Here is an 18,472-nt window from a genome sequence, read left to right on the forward strand (position 1 = left end):
AGGCTATCAGAGCCCCTGGCAAGGAGTGGCATTAAGACTCCATTCAGTTGTTGCATCCCCCCAGTCATACTGGTCACCGTGCAGTCACTCACCCGTGTGTTTGTATGTCACAGCCCCCGAGATGACATCTCCCTGAGAGAACTGATCCACTGCGACTCCAGCTTTCCTCACCAGCCCGTGCTGAGGTGCTCGGGCGATCACAAACATCAGTCTCGAGTCATCACCGTCCACATCAGTAGCAGAAATGTGTTCAGAGGTGATGACCACCTCTTCGCCCTCTGAGCAATGCATCATGGGGATGAGATCAGCCTTGAGGAGTGGTGGCTCATCATTTACAGGGAATACCTAGGGGGAAACAACGCACATTGTCAAGAAAAAGGCAGCAATGACAAATTGCCCAGCCGGCAAACCATAGCTCATAGTCGGAATGACAGGCATTTTCGATCTTTCAGACACACGAAACAATAGCCATGGAATTTGGCCAAGCAGCCTGTGTCTTTCCCCCATATGAACCATCTTGCAAGAAATGGCCAACATGGGAGACATTTTAGGTAGGAATGGAAGAGTACGGTTATGGTTTGGGACTCAAAGCTCTCATTTGTCTCCAGACAGACAAAATATAAATGTAATACACAGCAGTCTTCACTAAAGTCCCTATCCTCTTTTGTTAAATTCACACATATTCTAGAGTAAATTTGGTCCTTGTGGTCTGATGCATTTACACTTACCACATCAAACTTATTTATATTTCAAATTATGTGGCGATTACAAAGCTTTCCTCCACCAACAACTCCCTGCCACCCAGGAAGTTTCCCTAAACTTACAATAAGCAGCAGCTGCATTTCAAACATTTTGAGTTAACTCTGAAACTCCATAACCATTAAATCAATCCCAGGATTCAACTAGACAAAACGTTTTTCTCTCATCATCGTGAACAACAACCTCCAAGTCGAAAGGAAAGAAGAACAATGTGGGATCACTCTGGCTCTCTGAATCTAACAGGATGATGCAGACACTCGAAAAGGCAAGCCTTTTAAATCAGAACGAAGGACACCCTGCCTCAAAGTTCACAGTCACAACTTGGTGTGTGCTGTGCACATTTAGTTATCAAGTCCAGCCTGTCGATACTTGTCAAAGCCACATTTCCTCCTCCCCTTCTTTCCACCAGGGTGATCTTTTTTAAACGTGGCTTTCATCACTCTGGTTTCTCTTCGGATTGTAAATCTCTCTCCTTTTAAAATGTGGCTTTCTGGGGCGCCTGGGTGGCTTGGTCGGTTAAGCGTCCGACTTCGGCTCAGGTCATGATCTCACGGTCTGTGAGTTCGAGCCCCGCGTCGGGCTCTGTGCTGACAGCTCAGAGCCTGGAGCCTGTTTCAGATTCTGTGTCTCCCTCTCTCTCTGCCCCTCCCCTGTTCATGCTCTGTCTTTCTCTGTCTCAAAAATAAATAAACGTTAAAAAAAATTTTTTTTTAAATAAAAAAAAAATAAAATGTGGCTTTCAGGGCTCCCAGGTGGCCCAATCCATTAAGCGTCCAACTCTTGGTTTTGGCTCAGATCATGATCTCATGGTTTGTGGGTTCGAGCCCCGCGTCGGGCTCTGCACTGACAGTGCAGAGCCTGCCTCGGATTCTCTCTCTCTTCCTCTCTCTTCTCACCTGCTCGTGCTCTCTCTTTCTCTCAAAATAAATAAACAATAAATAAATAAATAAATAAATAAATAAATAAATAAATAAATAAAATGTGGTTTCCATCAGGTCCCCTTATAGGGACCTTCAGTGGCTTCCTAGCACTGCTCCTAGGATGCCTTAGGCCCCGTTTCATGCATGAGGGTGCCTTTGCTGCCATCGCTGGTCTTTGCATCATCTCTGCATGCTCTCTCTGCCCCGTGACTGGGTAGGCTCTGCCCCAGTGCTTTGCTTGGCTACCCTGTCCTCCAGGGTGCATGTGGATTCTTCAGGGAAAACTTCTTGAACAACTCAGATTCACTGAGAGACTTCCACCATTTACTCTCTTTCAGCATCCCATTTATTTGTAGAATACATCCAGTTTTTAACTAATTAATTATTTCTGTGATAATCGTTAATGTCTGCCTTCATCCCCTGCCTATAAACTCTAACAGTCCAGAGGCATTCTTTGCCATGTTCATCATCATACCCCAAGCATCTAGCATAGGAACTGGCATGTAGAAGGTACTTGGGTTTTTTTTAATGTTTATTTATTTTTGAGAGAGAGACAGACAGAGCGTGAGTGGGAGAGGGGCAGAGAGAGAGGGAGACACAGAATCCAAAGCAGGCTCCAGGCTCTGAGCTGTCAGCCCAGAGCCGGACGCGGGGCTCAAACTCATGAGCCGTGAGATCATGACCTGGGCCGAAGCTTATCAGGAAACAATATCTTTGTTCAAGTTCTCTGAGTGGATTCATTAAAGACCTTTCTTATTATTGTTCTTCACTCAATCTGATGAATGTCACCAATATATCCATGATGACCACCTGACAAAATACAAAATAGCCCGGCTTTCAAATGGATAATAAAGCCCAAAGGCAACAGAATTTAAGACATTCTTCCTGGACAGAAAATAATCACCCATAATTGTCCAAAAATGACCTGTACTTCTGATTGGCTTCCACAAGCCATGGGCTTTTGTCCAAAACGTAGCAATAAAACAGACTATTTACACAGTCACATGAATGATTTGGGGCAAGTCACGGAAACTTCTTGAACCTAAGTTTCCTTGCTTATATAATGGAGATAATTCCCTCTCTGTCTACTTCTTTAAAATGCTGGATAGATGTAATCATTCTTAATTACTAACTGTAAAAATAGCTGACAAACACATTGTTACCACTAACAATAATTTCATATCACAAAGATCTGACAAAATTCAAACAGAAATAGAATTTGGTAGATAAAAGTAATGAAGAACATAATTCTTTCTCTAGACCTTCCTTTGTCACTAACTATAAATTCCTATAAATCCTATGGGTTTTGCTGTGGACTTAAGTGGTCAATCAACAGAGAAATTCAGGGGTTCCCATTAACCTTTATACACAGATTTTTCATAATTTGTCAAAAGGGGGAAAATAATTATTTCAAACAGATCTGAGAAAGGAGTACATAGCACAGGAATTCACAAAGAGGCACCACACACATGAAGACATGATTTCTTCCATTCGAGAAGGAAAAGGCCAGTGACACTAGCCTAACCTGGATAGGTGCTATATAAATATTTCTGAGTGTTAAAGCTCAAAAATGTTAGAATCAATTTATACACAGAATGAATTGGTTTTTAAATTAAGTATCTGGATTTGAGGTCAGGACAGTTCAATCTTTAAATGGATTGGAAAGAGAAAGCAGTATGCCCATCTCACCAATATAACTTTGCTGTCTCTTGCCTATTACCTGCAGACATTGGCTGGTATCCCCTTGCTTTGGAGTCCACATGTTTCAAGTTCTATCAGGAACTCTTCAGAGGCTTCCAAACTGGATGTTTTATTCCCATATGAACCAGGGAGGAAACTTTCTACCTACCTCAACACGTAGAACAACGTCTGCTGAATTCGTGCCATCTGTGACCTCCAAGAATATATTATCCTGTGGTATCTCAGATCCATCATGTCGATATCTGTGGGGATGATATTTGCCACTAGCCCCTCAAGGCCACCGTGACAGTAGGAGATGCCTGACACAAGAGCTCGCCCATGGCTTTTGCCACATAGTCAATAAATAACAAAAGACATAGCATAATCGTGAAGTCACATACTCAACTACTCAAGGGTCCCTGAATGCAAAAGTTGCATATATGTGGTATATGCATTCATCATTTGCCCCCAAATCAAAACGCAGCCCTCCAAGTTGCCACCATGGCAATGGGAACCATCTGGTGTGGTTCTGCTTACTTACCTGGAACAAGGCTGGAGCCATGGGCATTACTGAGACAGCAGTAGACAGGTAAAAGCAGGACACTGTGGATTCTGATGATCCCTTTCCTCCCCTATTCTTTCTGCCTGTGCTTTTGATCTGTTCAGCTCTTCTCTAAAACTCTGATCTATGAATTACTTATTGCCTGTCTCCTGCCATTTACCCTTTTCTACTTAATAGCTCTCTTCCATTTAACCTATAAGGATTTTCGAATCTCTCCAGACCTAAAAATATTTTTAGGGGTCTAGACGTGGCCCTACTTTTCTTTAATTCTCAGTCAAGTTTTGTAACAGAATCGTTTAATTCAAGACTTTCCATTTACTCTGCAGCCATTGTAGTGACACTTACCACAAGTATCTAGCACTTCCTTATTACTTACCACAAATTCTAAACAGCTATCGAATTGAGCCAAATTTTTAGCTTTCCAATGATTTGTTCAAGATAGGAAACAAGTCTTAGGAAATGAAATTAAAAGTTGCATAAAAATAGTAAATCGAACATATATAACATTTACATATGAAAAAAAAATCCCAGGACTAAAAGACATTTAACTCAGGACTAGTCTCACCCATACACTGGCTAGGGACTCAGGTTGGGGATTCTATTCTAATGGTGAAGAAGGTCCACCTCCTGCCCTCAGTATCCCTTCCACACCCTGTCTCCTACGCTCCCTGATAATTTCAACAAAAATAGATATGTGAAAATGTACTAATCCTATCTTATCATGCTGAAACCCAGGGCCAGGTAGATCTAGGAGCACACATCCAAAGGCATGGCTGTGGAGTCAAACAAAACTTCTTTCAAAATCAGACTCCTCCATATACTAGCTGAGTGACCTCAACCTCTTTCTGCCTTAGTTTCTTCAACTATAATATGAGAATACAGCCATCTACCTTATCAGGCTTTATTGCTGTGAAGATTAAATGGAAAAAAAAACATAATTGCCAAGTCTATAGAAGAGCCCTTGAATTACATGTGCTGCAAATATTAGTACTTTTTTTCCTATCTATCACGCATTCCCTAGTAAGAATTACCTAAACAGAGGTCTTGTTCTAACATTTAGCTAAGAACTGAGATGTCTAAAAAAGGGAAATTTCAATGAGGATAAGAGTGAGTAGTGGAAAGAGGTCACGATATTGGAGGCTGTGAATAAACAATTTAACTAAACTAAACTTTGGATAAAAGTTGATCTTCCTTTGCACAAATCCTAGTTCCTAGCAACCTCCAAGTGTGAAATTATGCATTTGATGCCTAATACCCTCTAAAAGGTCAAAATTCCCATTTACAACTTGAACTTATAAGTGATAAATCAACTCGTATGTCTGTCTACCTGACCCTTGCTTTTCAGTGTCTTGCATTATTTTACAAAGAAGGCATTTTTACCAAACTTTGTAGGAAAGTTTCTTACAAAACTACATTAGGTAGAAAAAATGAAAGACCTCAAGGGGCAAGGAACTGCTGTAGGACTGTAAGGAATGAACCACTCTAATTTATCCAAAGGACACAAAAATGCTGCTTCAAAGGGGCACATGCACCCCAATGTTTACAGCAGTGCTATCGACAATAGCCAAAGTATGGAAAGAGCCCAAATATCCACTGACTGATGAATGGATAAAGACGTATACAATGGAATATTACTTGGCAATCAAAAAGAATGAAATCTTGCCAATTGCAACTACGTGGATGGAACTAGACTGTATCATGCTAAGTGAAATCAGTCAGTCAGAGAAAGACAAATATCACACGATTTCACTCACGTGGAATTTAAGAAACAAAACAGACAAACATAGGGGAAGGGAAGCAAAAATCAGATAAGAACAGACAGAGAGACAAACCGTAAGAGACTCTTAAATACAGAGAACAAACTGAGGGTTGTTGGCCGGGTGTTGGGTGGGGGGATGGGCTACATGGGTGATAAACATTAAGGAGGGCACCTGTTGGGATGAACACTGGGTGTTATATGTAAGTGATGAATCACTAAATTCTACTCCTGAAACCATTATTACATTGTATGTTAACTAACTTGCATTTAAATAAAAAATAAATAAATTCAAAACAAGAAAGAAAGAAAGAAAGACACGAGCTGCTCTATCCCTAACTGTCAGAGACCCAAGGACCACTCCATGCCCTGCCTCCCTGGTGTATCCCACATATTTGACTGCAATGAAATAAATACACTGAAGATACTGATCAACAGAATTCTATCCCAGAGTTTCCAGTCTTATGAAACTGACACTCCTTAAAGCCAAGTTCAACTATGTAGTTTGGCCATATAGATTATTTCAGTCTATACTCATCCAGTTTGGCTATCACCTCTTGTGATATGTACAGTTGCAGCAAATTTAATATTCATGGTAACTAATTTCTGTGTCTCAAATATCCATAAAGTCATTCCCACCGGTACAGCAAGCCAGATGGAAAGAAAATGTCTGGAGGGAAATTAAAATTTGTCATTTCTCGTTTTCAACTGACCCTTGAAAGTATTCACTGGCATGCTGGTACCCTACCCCCCACAAAAAATTAGAAAACTTCTTCCTCTTCCTCTGCCTCACAACTGATCCAGATGAAGGCCGAAGCATGTAAAGAAAAAAAAATCCAGGAAATGTTCTAACCTAACTTTTAAGGCATGGAGTTCTCCCCAAGAAAATGTGCCTCCTGGGTTTAGAGGAAATCCATCCAACTCCACCCTTCCATGCTGAGGCAGTCTCTGTAGGGAGAGGTAGATGTTGTCCAGTTGGGTATCCACATCAGAAACCAGAATGTTCTCTGTGCTGATGACGCAGTGACCTCCCTCAGCCACTCTCAGGGGGTTGGTAAATACCTAAAACGAAGGAAGAAAACATTCGAAGCCTTGTTCATGAGATAGCCCTGAAGACAGAGCTCATTAAATAAATAGAAAATTTCCAGTACCACCTTCACAGATCGATTAATTTTTTCAAGAATGTGGTAGGGCCGGGGGCAGGGGCAGGGGTGCCTGGGTGGCTCAGTCCATTGAGAATCCAACTTCAGCTCAGGTCATGATCTCGCGATCTCTGGGTTCCAGCCCCTGTCAGGCTCTGTGCTGACAGCTGGAGCTTGCTTAGGATTCTGTGTCCCCCCCCCAAGTCCCTCCCCCACTAACGCTCTGTCTCTGTCTTTCAAAAAATGAATAAACATTAAAAAATTTTAAAAAAAAGAATGTGGTAAAGGGGACAAGTTCATAGCTAAACATACTGGATGAAAACTATTTTTTACCAATTTTTTCCAATTCTAAGCACTGATATAGACAAAGAAGCAAGGCAGATTCATAAACCTGAAACTGTCTACATTTCATTTACCTCGGTCCCTAAAGAGTGGAAGCAGCAATCAAATTGGTTACTGTTGGTGGTACTAAATGGAGAAAATAATAATATACATCACCAAATCCACACCCACCGTTGCTGGATCTATCTATATAAATCTATATATATGTATCTATCTATATCTATATCTATCTATATTTATCTATATCAATATACATATCTATATATCCCATGCTCCTCTCCTTTTTTTTTTTTTTTTTTTTAACTAAAACGATGGTTTTAATGGGAACCAGAGGTATGGTTACAATTACATAGTCCAACACAAAAAACCCATGAGTGATCAGGAGTTGGAAGGTTACAAAATAATGAGGGTAACACTGGGTACAAGAAGAAAAGCTGTTGCAGAACCTCAGGAGCCACGCTAATACGGCCTCTCCCTGCGATCCTGTCTGTGCTCACCCCTGGAGTCCATCTTGCCAGGGCCAAAGCCACCTCTGTCCCCACCACCCCGGCACCCTCGGAAGCCTCCATGGTCCCCACCTGGGCCTCGGTAGCTGCCCCGATCATAGCCTCCTCTGCCACCATGACGATCGTCTCCATAGTTACCCCCCATATGAGCGGTATACACACACACACACACACACACACACACACACACACACACATATATATATATATATACATACACATATATATACCTTTATCTAGAAAATGAACAACAATTCTATCAAATTCCCCTAGAGAAAAGAATTCGTCTCCTTTTCACCCTAAAAACTCTTAAAGACTTCGGAAATTGGTTAGAGTTTTTAAGTGTCAGTGGTAACGAGTATTTTAGAGACAGAAGTAGAGCAGGAAATTGAAGATTAGAAATTGAAGATTCCACAAGAAATATATTTGTACTAACATTAGACAAATAATTAAGCCAGAAAGATAACTTTTGATGATAGAAAAAGCTACCGTTCGATTCGCAACTCACTTAAAAGCAAAAAGCAAGTTAGGGGTACCTGGGTGGCTCAGTCAGTTAAGTGTCTGACTTTGGCTCAGGTCATGATCTCACAGTTTGTGAGTTCAAGCCCCGTGTCAGACTCTGTGCTGTCAGCTCAGAGCCTGGAGCCTGTTTCCGGTTCTGTGTCTCCCTCTCTCACTGCCCTTCCCATGCTTGGTCTCTGTTTCTCTCTCAAGAATAAATAACGATTAAATTTTTTTTTAAGTAAAAAGCAAGTTAGAAAGGCTTGGGATGTTTTATTACCACATTGGTACTTGGCAAGAAGTGTTCTGTGGTCAAATAAGTCTCAAAAACAGTCAAGGTCAATCTTCACCTTGGAGATTTATAAGGCACATAAGCATATTCAATGTTCTGAGATCCCGCAGTAGGAAAATAGGTGAACCTTGTTTAACCCATCATTCTCCCAAATTTACATTATTCATGGAGGTAAAAGCAAGCAGATAGAGTTGGGGCACCAAGTCAAGGGCTCTGACGGTCCCCTGCAGAAGGTCTGAGCTGAGTGCCCTACCCACGTGAGGATACAGTGTTCTCCAAGGAAACAGCCACTCTCTTCAGAGCAGCTGCTGCTCCCTGAAAGGAGAATGTTCCTGAGGAAAAAGTTGGTAAAGGGAGCAGTGGGGGCTGGGGGGGATGGGCAGAGGAAAGGGAAGTGAGCAAGAAGTCACGGCCTCCACTCGGAGCCCTGCTCTATCCCTATGCCCAGCAGGCACAGCTGTCCCAAGGCAGCCCCCTGGATCCTGGAGGTTAGAGACCAACCCTCCTGAGATAGCTGCCTCCTATTCTTCAATACACTACTGCCGCCAGGAAAGGAAGATGTCCAACAAGAGACTTTTCTCCCTACAACCACTCACCCCCATCCTTCCCACATGCCATACTTCCATGTGGTCGAAACTACATTTTTACTGTTTGCAGGAGAAAGAAATAAAGGGAGTTCTTATTAAAAGAGGAATATTGGGGCACCTGAGTGGCTCAGTCAGTTAAGTGTCTGACTCTTGATCTCAGCTCAGGTCTTGATGGTGGGTTCAAGCCCCGCACTGGGCTCCACAGAGTGTGGAGCCTACTTAAAGACAGATAGATAGGGGCGCCTGGGTGGCGCAGTCGGTTAAGCGTCCAACTTCAGCCAGGTCACGATCTCGCGGTCCGGGAGTTCGAGCCCCGCGTCGGGCTCTGGGCTGATGGCTCAGAGCCTGGAGCCTGTTTCCGATTCTGTGTCTCCCTCTCTCTCTCTGCCCCTCCCCCGTTCATGCTCTGTCTCTCTCTGTCCCAAAAAATAAATAAATGTTGAAAAAAAAATTAAAAAAAAAATTTAGATAGATAGATAGATAGAAGGAAGGAAGGAAGGAAGGAAGGAAGGAAGAAAGAGAGAGAGGAGGAAAGAGGAGTATTATTTTTGAAACAAGGTCCATGTCTGCCAGCCTCAATGATTCCTGAGTTGTATCAGTTAATACCCCAAGATGCTAATGTTTCCAGGGATATACTTCGCTACACTATATGGTTTTAAAATATATATGTATTTTAGGGCAACTTTCAAAAAAATAAAAGCATAAGGCTAATTTGCCCAGACTCATTCATCACTAATGTTTCAGTCTCTGCCGAAACCCAGTGCTGAGGTTTTGGGGTCTTCTCATCAGCATCATATTAAGATCCCCTCGTGGTTACCATTCAACCCAGCTCTCTGTGGTATTTTCACCACTCGTGGGACTGGTTTCACTGGAGCTATTCATTTAATTTTATTTCTGATATTCTCAGTTCTCTAAGGGACTATTTCACTTGCCCCATACACTATAGAAAAAAGACAGAAGCCACTAGGCCCCGTTAGTTATGAGGATAACTATTCCATCTACCTTCAAATAAGGGAAGTAACTGTTCACTTCACTGTTTTCAGTTTTCTCCACAGATCATTCTTCTCTAGCAAGACGTGTGGATTGCTTTGCATAAAACACTATTTCCCTCCCCGATTGTTTTAGAAAAAGCTTTGGTTTCTTAAATGCTGGGCTATTTCAGGCATGTATCTCATACACAGGAAAGAAAGGTGTGAATAAAATCTAGTCAGATTACCAGACGTTCAAACCTATTTTCTTCATGGGGAATGTGAGGCGGTCCGTGACAGGGAAGGGATCAAAGAATATAGTTCAGGTTCTTTTGCCTTTTGTGTGAGCTCTGTGGTGCATCTTCTACCAAAAACTACAAGTTCAGAGGCCTGAGGGGGTCAGGCCAGCGATGTAAATGAGTGTACTGAGCTGGGTGGGGCCTCTGGAGACTGGAGACCAGGCCCTGTCCAACTGCTGCTGGGGATAAGTGAGTTCACCATTCCTCGAATTTCCAAATTTTCAAGAGAAGTCAGAAATCTAGAGTCGGTATGAAACTTCCTGATGTTTAAATTTGGTCAACTCATTAATTAAAAGTATGGTTTGGATCTATCCGAACAGTTTTGGGGGTTGGGTAAGCCCCTTGGTCCCTCACAGTGAGACCTCTGCCCCCCAACTTGGGCTAGATGTAGAGATGGTGAGGAGGCTCATGGGTACCTGGAAGGTGACGTTTTTCCTTAGGCATGGTTCTCGTCCATTTTGGTTCCTAATGATTAGGTAATCCTACTTTGTCTTTCACTTCTGAGGGGAAAATGAGCCCAAGAAGAGCCACACTAACTAAGTCTAGCCCTCCGATGGGGTTTGGAACAAACCTTCAGCATTAAGTCCAGCCTCACAGATAAGATGCACAAGGTGGCATCGCCTTTGTAGTTCAGTTTTAAGGAGAGACACAAGTGCTTGCACGGTTACGTCAACACTGGGGTGGGGGCAGGAGAGAATGGAAGAACCCATCCTAACTCATTTGAAAAATTAAAAGGCTTATTTAGATTAGCTCACATATAGTTGGCCCGCAGTGAGAGCAAATAAGCCCTTCTGGTTGCTGAGAGACCCAAAACTTAATCCCCTTCCCTGATCAACATGTGAAACTCAGCGGAAAGGAAAGGAAACGAAAAGGATTTTGATAAAGCTTTAAAAATAATGCCAAATTCAGCAACTGGAAAAATCTCACCTTTTAGAAAGTCTCATGGGAGGTGAAAGACTCCCTTCCCCACGCTTTTTTTTTTCCTACACTGTAGCTGAAAATTTTTAAGTTCTATAAAATAGGGGCACCTGGGTGGCTCAGCGGGTGAAGCGTCCGATGCTTTGGCTCAGGTCATGATCTCACAGTTGGTGAGTTCGGGCCCCATGTCGGGCTCTGTGCTGACAGCTCGGAGCCTGGAGGCTGCTTGGGATTCTATGTCTCCCTCTCTCTCTCTCTCTCTCTGCCTCTTCCCCGCTCACGCTCTCTCTCTCCCCCTCTCTCTCAAAAAATAAATAAATATTTAAAAAAATTGTTTTAAAGTTCTATAAAATAACCCAAAGAAAAGTTATCATTTCCAGTAAGTCTTCAAGGCTTTCCTCTCTTTCATTAGGTCTTTCTTCCTTTTCATCTTTCATATCAAATATCGTACCTACCTCAGGAACTTGATTATCCACTGGAAGAACCGTGATGTTAAAGCAGATCCCATGCAAAGTGCCCCCGTGCTGGTTACTGACAGAAAATGCAAACTGGACGTGTCCCGGATGGAGGCCTATATCTTGCATGGGTGGCATGTAGGCCACTTTCATGTAGTTCACAGCATGCTACAAGGCAAATTGACATGGACATGTGGGTACCCATCGGTAAGAATCAGAGACTTTCAGAGAGCTAGGTCTTCAAAAACCATCGTGTGGATGTCAACAATTGCAAATGCCAACATCATCAATTTGAAGATTCCAAAAAGCTCTATTTTATAAATCACATTTTCTAAAACCAGGAGGGAAAGGAACAAAGAAATTAAGGAAATATATCAAGGGCTTGAAGCCATCCAACTCTATAAAAGAAAGAAAGCTCTGGGGCGCCTGGGTGGCTCAGTCGGTTGAGCATCCGACTTCGGCTCAGGTCATGATCTCGCGGTCCGTGCATTCGAGCCCCGCGTCGGGCTCTGTGCTGATCGCTCGGAGCCTGGAGCCTGCTTCGGATTATGTGTCTCCCTCTCTCTCTGCCCCTCCCCCGCTCACGCTCTGTCTCTCTCAGAAATAAACATTAAAAATTTTAAAAAAGAAAGGAAGAAAGCAAGCTCTAATTTCAAGGCAGCTCCACCATCAATTAGCTGTGTGATATTGGTCCAGTTACTTAAACTTGCAAGGCCTCTGTTTCCTTATCACCAAAATCAAATTATAAAATAATAGTACCTAGCACATGGGGTTTACATACTCATCTGCAACATCCAACTGCAGTGAGATAAAGCAGAATTAGCTCTAAGGATGGGGGTAGCTGCTGCCTGTCGGAAGCCAAGCTCTCCAACCAGCCTGATAGCAGGGCCCCAGGAGGTGGATGGATCGGCACTGCATGGCGGCCCACCGAAAGTGAAGCTTCTTGGACTCCTGCTTTTATATAATTTGGCCTTAGCGCTGGTCAGGGCAGCCCCCCTCCCAGTGAAAGCACCTGGGGATTTGTCGGTTGGGGAATTGCCCACGACAGGCCCCCCGGGAAAAGAACCACTGGGGAAAGAAAGAAGATTCCGCAAGGAAATCATGCGGCCCTACATCCAGCCCTTGCCACCCCCTATAAAGACTCCTCTCCCTAAAGGAAGGACGGCCCCATATATTTCCCAGCCAAGGAGGGGGACAAATGAGTTCGAAATCCCCACTCCGGCAACAAAGGAATGTATCTACGGATACAAGTTACTCCAACCCCTAGGCCCATTTGACCCCCAGGAGGCATTCCAGATGATAACTGGACCTGGTGGGTTAAGGTACAGAATGGTTCATTAGTTCCTAGGTATACATTGTCTCTCTGGGAGCACATAAGGTGTGGGTTCCCAGGGCCCTCTTGGCTCCCTCCCGGCACCCCAGACCAAAGCGAATACTTTTGTCCCTTGTACCGCAAATGGTTCAAAGGAACAATTAAGAAGTCACGTCCCTGTAAACGTTCCCCTTGAGGTGTTGAGAGCTAGATGACCTTGAAAGGGCAGGAGGGAACGTTACAAGAAAATAACTATGTTGTTCCTTAATGGGTGATTACACAAAGGAACATCTTTAGAATCAGGTAATGCCAGAAAACATAGATGACACACGTTATAAGGAAATTGCTAACAAATATAATGCCACGCTTGCCACAATAAAGCGGCCAGTCTAACACACTGCTGTGGTCTGGGTCCATTTGCTATTTTCGCGACGCCGTTCATCCTTCGGGAACCCCTGGACCCGCCGGAGCTGGAGTCCGGCAGCTGCCTAAGTATTCATCACCATTAGTGTGATTTTCAGAGGTAGAGTCCAGAGGAAGAGGGAGAAGGTTGGTGAAAGATTTTGGAAGGTAGCAGGTAGCAGATATTATGAATCGCATGTGTTCCCCTCCCCACCACCACCAAAAAAAAAAAAAAAAAAAAAGAAAAGATATGTTGAAGTCCTAACCTCTAGGATCTCAGAATATGAACTTATTTGGGAATGGGGTTGTTGTAGCTGTATTAAACTAAGATGAAGTGTGGTCATATGGAAGGGCGGGCCCTTAATCGAATAGAACTTCTGTCCTCATAAGAAGAGAGAGACTCACAGGGAGAAGACGACCATCAGATGATAGACGCAGAGACTGTAGTGATTATCTACAAGCCAAGGAATGCAAAAGAGTGCCAGAAAACCTCTAGAAGCGAGGAGGAGGCAAGGAAGGCTTCCCTACAGGTTCTCAAAGAAGCATGACCCTGCAGACAGCTTGATTTCAGACTTCCAGCTCCAGAACTTTGGGACAGGAAATCTCTGTTGTTTGAAGCCACCCTTCAACATTATCAACATTTTAGCATAGCATCATACCTGAGTGAATGATCTCAGCCCCGGGGCTGCAGGGTTTTTGGTTAGCTTTGGAATACTATCCGCCATAAATAATTTCCCAGCATCCAGATGCCTAACGAGAGACACAGGAGAACACGTCAGCTAATTTCCCAGGCAAGAAACATTAAATCAGATAGCCCACAACCAAATTTTCTAAAGCTAAAAAAGCTCATGGTAAGAAGAAATCAAATGTTCCATCTTTATATTTTCTCTTTCTGTCGGGGGGTTCTAGTCTTCAGTCCAGAATCATCAGTGCCATTCTCATGACTACAGAAAGCCCGTACAGAATTTTCTACATTGACCTCATGGAAGGGAATCATTCTTCTCATCCTAAAAAAAAACATTTCCTTGCTATCGTGTATATGACACAAGCCTCAGGTATGTTCATGTCACTTTTCTGACTGGGATCATAGAATATGACCATTTTGTGGCCTGCAACATCTAAAACTAACGTGAAGACTCAATAAATTTTATTGAAAAGACAAAAATAACATTCCCTTTAGAAAAAAGAAGTGTTGTATGAAAAGAAGATGAAAGACCATTTTAAGTTTACCTACGCTGAAGACACTACAAATGGCAGGTCACTGATCAATTAATACAGCTTTTGAAGGGATAAGTTTGACATTAAAGTAAATGTGGAATTGAACGCAAGTTCAGGTCCCACCAACAAAGCAGCTGAACCGCAGTATATGTATATGGACACTTGCAACTCAATCCTTGAACACAACCCTCTACAAAGAGCCCAGGTGATGACTTCTCATAGAGATACCTGTGGCTGAAAGAGAAATATGGGGGTGTTGTCACTGTGTAGACGAGATCCCTGCCATATTCTGTATCTATAAAATATAGATGCTTCTTAGTTATGTAGGCCACCTCGGTTTCCTTGACAACCAAATGCCGAGAAACTCCAGGGGCCTCCTTTGGAAGCTGGTCGTCCACTGGAGTAATGTGGATGGTCACCATCTGGAAAGAAATGACCTGTGCCATTAATTTGAAATACCAGGAGATACCAAAGAAAACGCCCCACCATCACCTAGTCACGGTTAAGCTGCTTTTCAGAAACTGCCGCTTGCAATATACTTCCATCGAAATGATTCAGGAGCTATCAAGAACGTGAGCCCCAAACGGAACATTCTTACCCATGTTATGCTGTATTTTAAGAATATAATTATCACAATTCTAGTTAATGCAGTCATGAATGCTGTCGAGCAGGCACAGAATACACAAAATATGTTCCTGATTTTGTTCCCGCTTCTCCCTTCCACCAACAACCTGTGCTTTTCTTCACCACCTCTTTCCACTCATGACTTTGGTTCCTCCTTCTCCACCGACACATAACACGTCTCCAAGTCCCAGAGTCTCCACTTAACAAAATTCCCTGCGCTGTGACCACACCCCACCCCCGCCCCACTCTTACTGGTCTAGCGCCAGCTCTTTTTAACTTCTTCCCTACATTATTGCAACTGCTTCCTGTTAGCCCCAACTCCAATACCCAATCTAGACGTTACATACCTCTGGTGTTCTCTTTAAAAAAATGCAAGTCAAATCAGTCATGCATTGCCTCAAAATTCTAAACAACCACTCGGGAGGGATTAAATTATTCCAGCTCCTCACCACGGCACCCAAGACTTCCATGGTTTAGACACACCTGATTTTTCAACTCTGTCTTTTACCACCTTTCGACGTGAACCCAGGACTCCAGGTACACGCAGTACCGGGCTGTAGTTCTCAAGCTGGTGTCTGCGGTCTGGATCACGTTGTTCCTTCAATCTGCAGTGCTTTTCTCCTGTTCTCTCCAGCAACCTGAGGCTTTCTCACCCTTGAGGGCCCCTCTGAAAACTTTGCCCGATTTCTCAGTTGGAATGAACTGTTTCTGAACTGTGCTTATCCCTCAACAAACAATATTATCTCATCGCCTTGTGTTATTAGCTAGTAGTTTACATGTCAGTCTCTCCTAGACTGAAAGGTCCACAAGGGGAGAATCGTAGTATCACGAACAAACCACGTGGAATTTGTCAGTGGACAGACAGTTGAAGTGCAAAGTATACCACTTAGTGGCTATTATTAATCTTGAACATCTCACTCAACTTTCTTGAGCGTCAAATTTACTGATCGGTTAAGGGTAGCACCAACAACCTCACAGAGTTGTTATGAGGAGCAAATATCACTACGTAGATGAAATGTCTGGCACGTAGTAGGTGCTCAGTAAATACTATGTTCGCTTCTGTAGCTCTACGACATCTGGCATGGTATTTGTAGATAGGAGGCACTTCTTCAGCATTTGCTAACTCAGTCAACATGCCCTATTTATGATTTAAAAAACTCTTCTTTAACAATTTGTTTTAACACTTATTCATTTTTGAGAGAGAGAGAGAGAGAGAGAGAGAGAGAGAGAGACAGAGCGCAAGTGAGGTAAGGGCAGAGAAAGAAAGGGAGACACAGAATCGGAAGCAGGCTCCAGGCTCTGAGATGTCAGCACAGACCCGACGCGGGGCTCAAACCCACAAACTGGGAGATCATGACCTGAGCTGAAGTCAGACGCTTAACTGACTGAGCCACCCAGGCGCCCCTGTGATTTAAAAAATTCTTAAAGTCATACTCACTGGTTTGGAACCATGCAAGAGGGCAGGGAGGCTTTGCCAAACAGCTTTATCACGACATCTATTATTATGTTTTACAATAATCCATGATTGGTTGCGAGAAAGCAATTACTCTCTCTTGAAATGGAATATTTATCACCATGGTCTTTACACAGCTTGATGCAGGAGAGTGAGTATTCTTACCCCGGTTTTATTCCTTTTAATATTGTTCCTGAAGCACAGATCAGCAGTGCTAGTTTTGCCTACAATAATGGTGTCCATAATACTTAGTTTGAAAATGGAAAAAAGTCCTTTTTAAATTGGTATACAGGGGCACCTGAGTGGCTCAGTGGGTTAAGCGTCCGACTTCAGGTCAGGTCATGATCTCGTGGTTCGCAAGTTCAAGCCCCGCATCGGGCTCTGTGCTGACAGCTCAGAGCCTGGAGCCTGCCTTGGAGTCTGTGTCTCCCTCTCTTTCTGTCCCTCCCCAACTCGCACTCCGTCTCTCTCTGTCTCTCTCTCTCTGTCTCTCTTTCTCTCTCTCAAAAATAAACATTAAATTGGCATACAAAGCAAAAACTAAAACATGGGTAAGCTTTACTATGACCAAGACTGGGAATGTCAGCTCAGTCACCTACAAGCTATGCTCCCTGGGCAAATAATCTAACCCCTTTGGGGCTCAGTTTTTCTGTCTAGTAGCACAGGGAGTACCTGGTAGTAGATGCTCAATTAATTAATTCCCTGTCTCCATCCTTCATTACGGTTACAAAAGCACCCGACATAGGTACTACTCCATTATGAAGCATTTCAATAATTAAAAACTAAAGCCAGTTATCAAAATAAAAGAACACAATAAAAGCCATTTCTCCAGTCTCCTGGAGTCTGTGTCACAATTTTTTTTCCCAATTACAGTTTTTCGCTAATCTACAAAGTTCAGAAATTCTCTACGGGACCTCCCAGCCTTAGTGTGGATCAGTGAGGCTCCACTTAATTGAAAAACTGGATTTAATATGGAAACAATAGTTATTGTGCCTTCAAAGAGACCATTTTCCATGCTAATTTATTCTCCAATGTGTTCTTTGTGTAAAAAGAATGTACAAGTATGCTTTTTTATATGCCTGTAGTGATTCTTGGTGGGCACATTTTTCAACATGCTTTACGATCATTTAAGTTGGTGCATCTTTACATATTTACGCATGTTTAAACCATTATTGTGTGTGTGTCTGTGGGTAAGAAAAATCCTATTTTAACAAGCTCCATAGAGAAATAAGGAATTTTCATTGTACTGAAATTTGGTTGTAAAAATGACATTATTGAATACCCATTCCCAGACAGTGAAAAGCTAGTGCCCAAGCTAGCCCAAAGCTAGCTAATCCCTCCAGTCTACTTATGGCCACAAGCACCTGCAAACAGACTTGGAGAAAATCTGAACATAAAGTGATAAATCAGTACACAAAATGGCGAAGGGCAAAGCCTGACCTTGACCCTCAGACTCGGGTTCGCTATTTGATACTCTGATGGCTAGTATTTGACTTTCTTTCAAGCCTGGCTTCTTGATCCTTTCTCTGCCTAAGCTTGGGCTCTGCCTGATTCTTTATCTTGCATCTTCTTTTGAGATCAGCCAGCGTGACTTCTCAGATCCAGGAACCTCTACAAGAAGTCCCTTCCACTTGACTCACAGGCCTTTGTGGTACCTGCTTCCTTTCTTCTTCCTTAGTCCTCTTTCTGCTTTCCTCATCTAGCCTTATTTTTCATTCTCTGTTTTTTCTTTCTTTCTTTCTTTCTTTCTTTCTTTCTTTCTTTCTTTCTTTCTTT

General features: G+C 42.9%; 1 protein-coding gene across 19 annotated transcripts in view; it reads right to left on the reverse strand.

The window, feature by feature from the left end:
- Positions 1–18,472, reverse strand: part of FREM1 (FRAS1 related extracellular matrix 1) — a 185,816-nt gene that overhangs the window by 75,834 nt on the left and 91,510 nt on the right. For 18 of the 19 annotated variants that reach the window (XM_040481274.1, XM_040481277.1, XM_040481269.1 and 15 more), the window contains 6 exons: positions 14,848–15,041; positions 14,061–14,151; positions 11,688–11,855; positions 6,531–6,739; positions 3,529–3,622; positions 93–345 (listed from right to left, as the gene is read on the reverse strand). In XM_040481274.1, the coding sequence (XP_040337208.1) occupies positions 93–345; positions 3,529–3,622; positions 6,531–6,739; positions 11,688–11,855; positions 14,061–14,151; positions 14,848–15,041 (1,009 nt within the window). Of the gene's footprint in view, positions 1–92; positions 346–2,275; positions 3,623–6,530; positions 6,740–11,687; positions 11,856–14,060; positions 14,152–14,847; positions 15,042–18,472 lie in introns of those variants that run through there. The other variant, XM_040481287.1, reaches the window with a different exon arrangement.

Source organism: Herpailurus yagouaroundi, unplaced genomic scaffold (genome assembly GCF_014898765.1).
Source record: "Herpailurus yagouaroundi ecotype Mexico unplaced genomic scaffold, PumYag 160, whole genome shotgun sequence".
NCBI lineage: Eukaryota > Metazoa > Chordata > Mammalia > Carnivora > Felidae > Herpailurus > Herpailurus yagouaroundi.